We start from the raw sequence: 10,537 nt of genomic DNA, 5'->3' as shown, positions 1-10,537 counted from the left end.
GCACTGTGCATCGGTACGCTTCGCCTCAACTCGGCTTGACTCGGATGGTGAAGTGTGCTGAGAGCGACGAAGCGTTTGGTGGTAGACGACGTGTTTATCAGTGAAATAGATAAGCGCACGACAACAACATAATAATGGAGCAACCTGTTTCGAAGAAAGTAAAGACTTCCGAAAGTCAATTTCAATCGAACTGGGAACTTTCGTATTTTTTTGTTTGTTTGTCGTGACGATAACGCCAAATGCTTAATCTGTGGGACGATAATTACGTGCGTAAGAAAATCGTCTATTGAAAGACACTACAACAGACTACATTCGGAAAATTATTGTGAAATCATAGGAGACGTCAGAGAGAAAGAATTGAGGAAGTTGAAACAGCTTGAAGAAGAGCATTCTATATCCACAAATGAGGTTTGTTCCAGTACTGTAGCATTTTCATTTTGGTTACGGGTTCTGCATTTTTTTAAATTATGTTTACATTCCTCTCAAACATGTATGTGTATTTCTAATTCACTTTTTTAATTTTTTTAATAACACTGGTAACCTTCTCCCATACAACTGTGCGTCTCCGCTCACCACACGTAAACATTTCGCAGTGGGGGAGAAACAGCAGTGAAGGTGAGGAACGCGGAGACCGGCCGAACGGGGAGACAGGTGTAGGGAGAGAGGATTGGGGGGTCTGCACTCTGGTCAACCAAGCGAGTCGTCTTTTGTACCGTGCACAGTGCATGCACCACGCGCATGCACCCTGAGAGGCCCTGTTCTAAAGGATCTGATTTTATACGGAACATACGATACTGTGGGCCATCAATAATAACAACACCGTCATAACTCACAACGTGGCTGAAGTGTATATACTGGCTGATTTTGCATTGGTACTTCTCTTCCTGATGCTCAAGATATGTCACAGTTTTCTTGCAATACAGTATCTTCGCCACCAACACTTGAAGTCCTTATGTCGGGTCAATCTCGGATCAGTAATTCAAGTAGGTGTTTACTTCCTCCATGTATGGGCTGTTAAGTGCAGAAACAACGATGACTTATGTGACACCTGAATTAAACACCAGGCGTAACCTAACTTTTGCTTCTTATATTTCAAATGATGAATGTACTGTAAGTGTGTACAGACGGCAACTTTACTGCTTATTCAAAATGACCAAAAAAGTGACTTAAGTTGTTTCTGAAATAAATGATTCATTAATTCTAGTCGACCGATTTATTTATTTAGCGTATGATAACACAAAGTCGACCGGCGTGGAGAGTGCCAGAGTGAAGATTCCGGTGTTTATAGCAGAGCGGTGTCGTGCGCAACGAGGTCAGAAAAGAGACTGTCCGATGTCAGTAGATAATTGTATTTGGAAAGTTTTAGATGTCCAAAAACTCTTCGGAAATTCTTTTGTAAGTTTCACCTTACGTTGTTAGACGTTTCATATGAAGATGGTGCAAGCATTCCCACAATAAGTTTACTGGTGACTCCACTATCTTTTCTACATTTTTAACCCCGGGTTTAAATGTGAGAGCCAAAAACCTGAGACGGAGGAAATAAACATTAAGTTAGATTTCTGAAACCAATATTAAAATACCTTCAGTCCAAATTGTGATTTGTTCCTTTTTCAAGAAAGGACATGCAGTCCAGAAGGATAAAATCTTAGTTACAAGTTTCGTGCCGAACTAAGATCAAGACCGAAACCTCGTCTGGAGATGGTGTAAGTGATTGTGCTTACGGAAACTGACAACCATGTGTCCGGAGAAAGCGACCGAGGGTTGCTGGACCTACCTGATCGTACTGGTTCACCACTATGAGAAACAAATAATCTTGTTTCATTGTGCACTCTTATTAATCTTTCCTCGTCACTCTCCTCTCCGCTCCATTATAAAACTACACACGCAATTATTACATTATTTTGAATCCTCCGCTCTCGCCCTCTCTGCTCTCGACGCCGTGCCGCTCCTCGCCACTGCCCTATAATCGCATCTAATGGAAATAATGATGCATTTCCCAGAATTCTTAGCGCATCACCAATAATGATACTTCCCGAATAGTTCCATTTTCATGACAACCACCCGTATTTATTTGATAACCTTTTTATAGGTTATTTATTTTATAAAGATGTTGGTTGGATTGGGAAAACAAAGCTTTCAGGCTCTTGCTAAAGTGTCAAATTCGTTGCGAAGGTATTCGTGTAATATGACTGTTATTTGAAAAGTGTAACCTGTCTGTGAACCGTCTTAACCTGCCAAGATTATTGTATATGATTCAGTTGATACTATAAGAATGATTTATCTATTTAGGAGTGGATCTATAGTTGGAGGCAGTTGTGGGCAACGCCTGCTACGTCCAGCCATTACAGCAAGGAATGACCGCTTCAATCAATGCAATGCTAAATGGTAAATTTCACCATTGTCAATGAAGAGAGTACGGTAGTATACACGGATAAATCTTAACATACCTACGAGTAATATCAATATTCGTTTTAGGGAAGTAAGGAAATAAGTCGTATAGTTTCAAAATTGGCCTTCTCCAAAATTTATAATTTTTGAGTTAATGATACTAGCGCCATCCTCTTGAAAGCTTTCATGAAAAATCATGGAGCATGTTGCAAAATTCACCCATTTAAACGTAATTGTATAATAAAAATAGGAGTTTGCTCCAAATAATCCCTTATCCTACATCCCATTCGCTCCAAAATGTACCTTATTCAGTTTGTTCCAAAATGGTCCTTTTCTCTGGTTAATGCGGTCGCTGTTATTGAAGTGTGCGCCTTTCTAATTTTATTGCACATTATTGACTGTTATTTCTATATTATTTGCCCCTGTGTTGGTAGAAGTACCTACAATAGTATTGTCGTTGGAAAAAGTGGGCAATGAAGTGCCAATTTAATAATGAGAGTTATTTAGCATTGTCGGACAGCAGGTAAATAGTAATCTATTGGTCCAGCAACCAGGAAGGGGAAGAAAAGGAGCCAGAGATCCAAATAACTGGAAAAACACAGGAAAATATTGTACATGTAAGGTCTCTGGTACTATTTGTGTGTAACGAAATACCAACAGCTTGTCTAAATAGTCCCTATGTTCATTACTTAATCTTTAATTTTCAAAACATTTTTTTTCAGAATTGAACATTAGTTCACGGATAGCGTTAAAGAGATTTCCACTGAAATTTCTGTATTTTTTTTTAATGTTACAAGTATTCTTCTAAAGGATCTCTTGTTCATCCTCGTTGTGGAAATTTGGAAATTTGTTTGGAAGGGTAATAGGGAGGTACATTCAGGGAAACGGGATGGCCTAGGGAGCGGTGATAAGGGAAGAGGGAACTGGAAATCAAGCAGGGATGACATAAAATTGTTAGTGTTGAACTGTAGAAGTATTGTAAGGAAAGGAATAGAATTAAGTAATTTAATAGATATATATTCACCAGATATTGTAATAGGAGTTGAATCATGGCTGAGAAATGATATAATGGATGCAGAAATTTTCTCACGGCACTGGAGTGTGTATCGTAGAGATAGGATAGGAAGGGTGGGAGGCGGAGTGTTCATTCTGGTGAAAGAAGAATTTGTAAGCTACGAAAAAGTTAAAGATGAGACACATGAAATTCTAGGTGTAAGGCTCATTTCTAAGGATAATAGGCAACTTGATATATTTGGAGTGTACAGATCGGTAAAGGGTAGCACTGACGCGGATTCGGAATTATTTGATAGGATAGTCAGCTATGTGGGAAACGACATGGAAAGAAATGTGATTGTAGCGGGAGATCTGAATTTGCCAGATGTCAATTGAGAAGGAAATGCGAACGACAGGAAGCATGACCAACACATGGCAAATAAGTTAATATGGGAAGGACAGCTGATTCAGAAAGTGATGGAACCAACCAGAGGGAAAAATATCCTGGATGTCGTGCTGATAAAACCAGATGAGCTCTATAGGGAAACTGAAGTAATAGATGGTATTAGTGATCATGAAGCTGTTTTTGTGGTAGTTAAAAATCAATGTCATAGAAAGGAAGGTCTTAAAAGTAGGACTGTTAGGCAGAACCATATGGCTGATATAGCAGGCATGAGGCAGTTTCTAAAAAGTAACTATGATCGGTGGAAAACGGTAAATAAAAATGTAAACAGACTCTGGGATGGGTTTAAAGAAATTGGTGAGGTATGCGAAAACAGGTTTGTACCTTTAAGGGTGGTAAGGAATGGTAAAGACCCACCTTATTATAATATAGAAATAAAGAGACTAAGAAGGAGGCGCAGACTGGAAAGAAATAGAGTTAGAAATGGCTGTGGAAGTAAGTAGAAATTGAAGGAACTTACTAGAAAATTGAATCTAGCAAAGAAGGCAGCTAAGGATAATATGATGGCAAGCATAATTGGCAGTCATACGAATTTTAGTGAAAAATGGAAGGGTATGTATAGGTATTTTAAGGCAGAAACAGGTTCCAAGAAGGACATTCCAGGAATAATTAATGAACAAGGGGAGTGTGTATGTGAGGATCTTCAAAAGGCAGAAGTATTCAGTCAGCAGTATGTAAAGATTGTTGGTTATAAGGATAATGTCGAGATAGAGGAGGAGACTAAGGCCAAAGAAGTAATAAAATTTACATATGATAACAATGACATTTACAATAAGATACAAAAGTTAAAAACTAGAAAAGCGACTGGAATTGATCAGATTTCTGGGGATATACTAAAGACAATGGGTTGGGATATAGTACCATATCGGAAGTACTTATTTGATTATTGTTTGGTCGGAGGAGCTATACCAGATGAATGGAGAGTTGCTATAGTTGCCCCTGTGTATAAAGGAAAGGGTGATGGACATAAAGCTGAAAATTACAGGCCAGTAAGTTTGATATGCATTGTATGTAAGCTTTGGGAAGGCATTCTTTCTGATTATATTAGACGTGTTTGTGAAATTAGTAACTGGTTCGATAGAAGGCAATTCGGTTTTAGGAAAGGTTATTCCACTGAAGCTCAACTTGTAGGATTCCAGCAAGATATAGCAGATATCTTGGATTCTGGAGGTCAAATGGACTGTATCGCGATTGACCTGTCTAAAGCATTTGATAGGGTGGATCATGGGAGACTACTGGCAAAAATGAGTGCAATTGGACTAGACAAAAGAGTGACTGAATGGGTTGCTATATTTCTAGAAAATAGATCTCAGAAAATTAGAGTAGGTGAAGCTTTATCTGACCCTGTAATAATTAAGAGGGGAATTCCTCAAGGCAGTATTATCGACCTTTATGTTTTCTTATATATATAAATGATATGAGTAAAGGAGTGGAATCGGAGGTAAGGCTTTTTGCGGATGATGTTATTCTCTATAGAGTGATAAATAAGTTACAAGATTGTGAGCAACTGCAACGTGACCTCGAAAATGTTGTGAGATGGACAGCAGGCAATGGTATGTTGATAAACGGGGTTAAAAGTCAGGTTGTAAGTTTCACAAGTAGGAAAAGTCCTCTCAGTTTTAATTACTGCGTTGATGGGGTGAAAGTTCCTTTTGGAGATCATTGTAAGTATCTAGGTGTTAATATAAGGAAAGATCTTCTTTGGGGTAATCACATAAATGGGATTGTAAATAAAGGGTACAGATCTCTGCACATGGTTATGAGGGTGTTTAGGGGTTGTAGTAAGGATGTAAAGGAGAGGGCATATAAGTCTCTGGTAAGACCCCAACTAGAGTATGGTTCCAGTGTATGGGACCCTCACCAGGATTACCTGATTCAAGAACTGGAAAAAATCCAAAGAAAAGCAGCTCGATTTGTTCTGGGCGATTTCCGACAAAAGAGTAGCGTTACAAAAATGTTGCAATGTTTGGGTTGGGAAGAATTGAGAGAAAGAAGAAGAGCTGCTCGACTAAGTGGTATGTTTCGGGCTGTCAGCGGAGAGATGGCGTGGAATGACATTAGTAGACGAATAAGTTTGAATGGCGTTTATAAAAGTAGGAAAGATCACAATATGAAGATAAAGTTGGAATTCAAGAGGACAAACTGGGGCAAATATTCATTTATAGGAAGGGGAGTTAGGGATTGGAATAACTTACCAAGAGAGATGTTCAATAAATTTCCAATTTCTTTGAAATCATTTAGGAAAAGGCTAGGAAAACAACAAATAGGGAATCTGCCACCTGGGTGACTGCCCTAAATGCAGATCAGGATTGATTGATTGATTGATTGATTGATTGATTGATTGATTGATTGATTGATTGATTGATTGATTGATTGATTGATTGATTGATTGATTGATTGATTGATTGATTGATTGATTGATTGATTGATTGATTGATTGATTGATTGATTGATTGATTGATTGATTGATTGATTGATTGATTGATTGATTGATTGATTGATTGATTGATTGATTGATTGATTGATTGATTGATTGATTGATTGATTGATTGATTGATTGATTGATTGATTGATTGATTGATTGATTGATTGATTGATTGGTCATGATGCACATGCTTTAGAGTGTTCAAAACTTTAGAGAAGAGTATACAGTAATAAATAAGATACAGAATTGTGAATGACAGCAAAGATACCACTACAATGTTGTGAGATGGACAGCTGACATCTATGGTAATGAAAATCCACAGCCTGTTTCCAGTCATTCGACCGGGTCAGGAATGGAATGAATGAAGCCCCCATCCAACCGCGAGGATAGGAATTGTGCCGGCTGCCGAAACCTATCACACTCCTCTGGGGCAATGATAAATGAATGACAGATGAAATGAAATGTAATGAAATGAAATGATATTGGAGAGTGTTGCTGGAATCAAATATGACAGGGAAAACCGGAGTACCACCGGGCGAGTTGGCCGTGCGCGTAGAGGCGCGCGGGTGTGAGCTTGCATCCGGGAGATAGTGGATTCGAATCCCATTGTCGGCAGCCCTGAAGTTGGTTTTCCGTGGTTTCCCATTTTTACACCAGGCAAATGCTGGGTCTGTACCTTAATTAAGGCCACGGCCACTTCCTTCCAACTCCTAGGCCTTTCCTATCCCATCGTCGCCATAAGATCGTCGCCGGTGCGACGTAAAGCCCCTAGCAAGAAAAAAGCCGGAGTACCTGGGGAAAAACCTGTACCGCCTCCGCTTTGTCCAGCACAAATCTCACATGGAGTGACCAGGATTTGAACCACGGTATCCAGCGGTGAGAGGTCGGCTCGCTGCCGCCTGAGCCACGGAGGCCAAGGTATATGGTAAATGAGGTGAAAATTCAGGCTGAACGTTTTATCAAGACGAGAAGTGCTCTGTATTTTAATTTTTAATATTATTACAGTGTTGTTATAAAACTTATCTTCCCAGTTACCGGTCACACTTTTATTCCACCGTACCGAGTATTCGCTCGCATAAAGACATTTATTAGGAAGGTAAACACTGCATGAACCCGCATGATTATAAAGAAATATTTTCTGATCATGGTACTTTGTTCACATTTCGTTCAGATGCAGTGCCAGTGTGCGATTGGAAGTGTCAAATAAATGCAAGCTTGAAAGCATTAAGCTTTTGGCATTTTAAGTACCAATCATCAGAATGGTGATCAAAAGGTGTGGTAATATCCTAGTGAATGAAGAAACATTCTACAGGACTAATCATAATAATGGCGTATGGCCTCTGGAGAGGCCTGGGTCTTTTTCTAGTAGACGGCCTATTAGGTGACCTGCATGTCTGTGAAGATGAGGGCTCTACCTAGGATGGTTTCGAATGTTGAATACGCCACATACACCCAGCCCTCGAGCCATTGGAATAAGCTAATTAAGGTTAAAGTCCCCGACCTGGCCGGGAATCGAACCCGGAAGCCTCTGAACCACAGGCCAGTACGCTGACCATTCAGCCAACGAGTCGGGCTCTACAGGACTGATTGTGGTGTATTCAAAGGACTTTTTAAGAAATGAAGAGTGGCTACAAGCTCCCACTTCTGCTTTCAGTTTCTGCGTCTCCTCTTCTATTCGTCCTGTTTTTTTCAGTGTTGCCACTTCTTCGGCATTACTCCTCACTTGAGACGTTATATCGTCAGTCCTTTCCCGTAACCATGCCTTCATTTTCTCGAACTCCCTGGTTTGTTCTTGAATCAAATTTTTCAGTTGCTCAAAGGGGCAGGCTTCTTCAACCACTTCTTTTACAAGGCTTCTGAATTCTTCAAAGTCTGCCCATTCCTCATTTCTACTAGATGTCGGACCTGCGTTCAGCTCGACCCCCCCCCCCCAATCCATAGCAATATCATAACCACCGCCGCTGCAAGCAATGATTCTCTTTTAATCTCCATTTCCATTTTACACCCACCTGATTTCGCTTCTTCTTTCTTCTTTCTCCCCTGCCATCTTCCTATAGTTGCTCTGTATTGTTCAACTCCAATCATTGTCGTTACAACTCCACACAACCTTCCAGCACTCCACACTCTCTCTCCCTACTCCCACTCCCGGGACCCTCCACGCAATACGTCCGCTCTCGACCGTGGCTAAAGCTGAACTCTGACTTATTCTATTCATAAACCAATCATTTTAAATCTTTCCTGGGTTCGTTTTCAAAAGCCATCCTACCGGGCGAGTTGGCCGTGCAATTAGGAGCGCCCAGCTTTGAGCTCGCATCCGGGAGATAGTGGGTCCGAACCCCACTGTCGGCAGCCCTGAAGATGGTTTTCCGTGGTTTCCCATTTTCACACCAGGCAAATGCTGGGCTGTAAATTAAGGCCACGACCGCTTCCTTCCCATTCCTAGGCCTTTCTTGCCCCATCGTCGCCATATGACCAATCTGTGTCGGTGCGACATATTAGCAAATAGCAAGAGCCATCTTTTCCTTTGGAAAACTTAAAGTTAGATTACAGTAGATTCTCCTGGCATATAAATAAAAATTTGAACACATTTGAAATAAACGACAAGAATGATATTCACCATGCAATTGTTCACTTCTAATAAGGTCAATAATGCATGGAAGTATCGCCAGAAATCCTGCGCACTTGCCAACGTGCGACAATGTTGCTGGTCACATTGTCAGCAATGACAATGGCAGCCGATGTAATTTAGCGTCAAGTAGCGGTCTTGCGCCTTGCTGCGGGGTACAGGACATCAATAATAATAATAATAATAATAATAATAATAATAATAATAATAATAATAATAATAATAATTCAAGTAATATCACCTACCCAAATAATATTTAAAAAAATGTTTTCGACCGTCGTCAAAATGTGCGGACAACTCTGTAAACGGCTCCTGGCCGGGTAAAGACTATGAATGCAGTCCGGCCGCGTGTTCAGTACCGCCAAGGCACCAAAGACGACAACACGCCGGCTCTCTTCAAGGATTTGATCCATATTTAAAAATGCTTATAGGAAAAGATGGCAAAGATTTAGAGACCCAACTGACCGGGCGGAATACCTGGAGCTAGCCCGGGAAGTACTAAATCGAATGCTGGAAATAAAGATTGAAAAATGAGAGAACCTTTTCCATCAGATCTAGAATTTTGGCGGATTATATATAAAACTAGCTGATGTACCCGTGCTTCGCTACGGGATTCTCAGAAAGACTGAATTTGTGGTTTTCCTAACTGAAGTCAACATAGGTCATTACAGAAACGTCAGTAGGAAAGTAGCGATTAAAGCAATGTTTTCATATAAAATATTCAATCAAATTAAAAACCGCACATTTTCTCACTTTTAACAAATAGTACTACGGTGCCGACTTAACAGTCCAAAGTTCCAAAACTGGGAAACCAGGCCGCAGACAGCCGTGAAGACTCATCTGGCATTATTCCATTAAATATGCACACTGCTCATTCCAAACAGTGCCCCAGAGTGGGGATTGAACAGCTCGAATGCTATGATGAACCAGCGTGTTATGTACCAGTAGTATCAGAAAATTTATCAACCAGAGGAATGGCATTCTAAAGAAGAAAGTTATCTACATCCTCAGCTACTTTCCGCCAATATTCAGGCAGACTGTTACACTTGGTACGACCGGGCGAGTTGGCCGTGTGGTTGGGGGCACGCAGCTATGAGCTTGCATCCCGGAGATAGTGGATACGAACCCCACTGTCGGCAGCCCTGAAGATGGTATTTCGTGGTTTCCCATTTTCACACAAGAAAAATGCTGGGGCTGTACCTTAATTAAAGCCTAGGCCGCTTCCTTCACACATCTAGCCCTTTCCTATCCCATCTTCGCCGTAAGACCTATCTGTGTCGGTGCGACGTAAGGCAAATTTTAAAAAAAACTCGGCAGGCAGCAGTAATCGTATCTATCAGAGATGAGTGGGAACAGAAGACACAAAGCACATCACAACAAACAATGGTCAATGTAATGGTTATTGTTGATAAATATTATGAGCTTTCTATTTTGTAGGCCTTCACATTTAGTTTTCTTTCGACTCTGTGATATTAGGATGTCTTATAAAATTATTTATAGCGTAGACTGTAGTTCCTTATTCTCCGGCTGCACATACCGATTTTCATTAAATCCTGTTTAGCCATTTTCTCTTGACTCGGCGCTGATATGAACTTAGTAACAAAAATTCAAATTCATGAATATCTCTGTGATCATACCCCGT

At 40.4% G+C, this 10,537-nt stretch overlaps 1 protein-coding gene across 1 annotated transcript in view; it reads left to right on the top strand.

Annotated features, from left to right (window-relative positions):
* The first annotated feature begins 280 nt into the window (after nt 1–280).
* LOC136874863 (alcohol dehydrogenase 2) overlaps nt 281–10,537 on the top strand; it is a 181,653-nt gene continuing 171,396 nt past the window's right edge. Inside the window, exon 1 of the mRNA XM_068227919.1 lies at nt 281–408. Within this exon, the coding sequence (XP_068084020.1) occupies nt 404–408 (5 nt within the window). The 5' untranslated portion in view covers nt 281–403. The remainder of the gene's footprint in view (nt 409–10,537) is intronic.

This window comes from Anabrus simplex, chromosome 5 (assembly GCF_040414725.1).
Source record: "Anabrus simplex isolate iqAnaSimp1 chromosome 5, ASM4041472v1, whole genome shotgun sequence".
Classification (NCBI taxonomy): Eukaryota; Metazoa; Arthropoda; class Insecta; order Orthoptera; family Tettigoniidae; genus Anabrus; species Anabrus simplex.
Note: the sequence above shows the minus strand (reverse complement) of the source record. Positions and strands in the feature narration are given on the sequence as shown.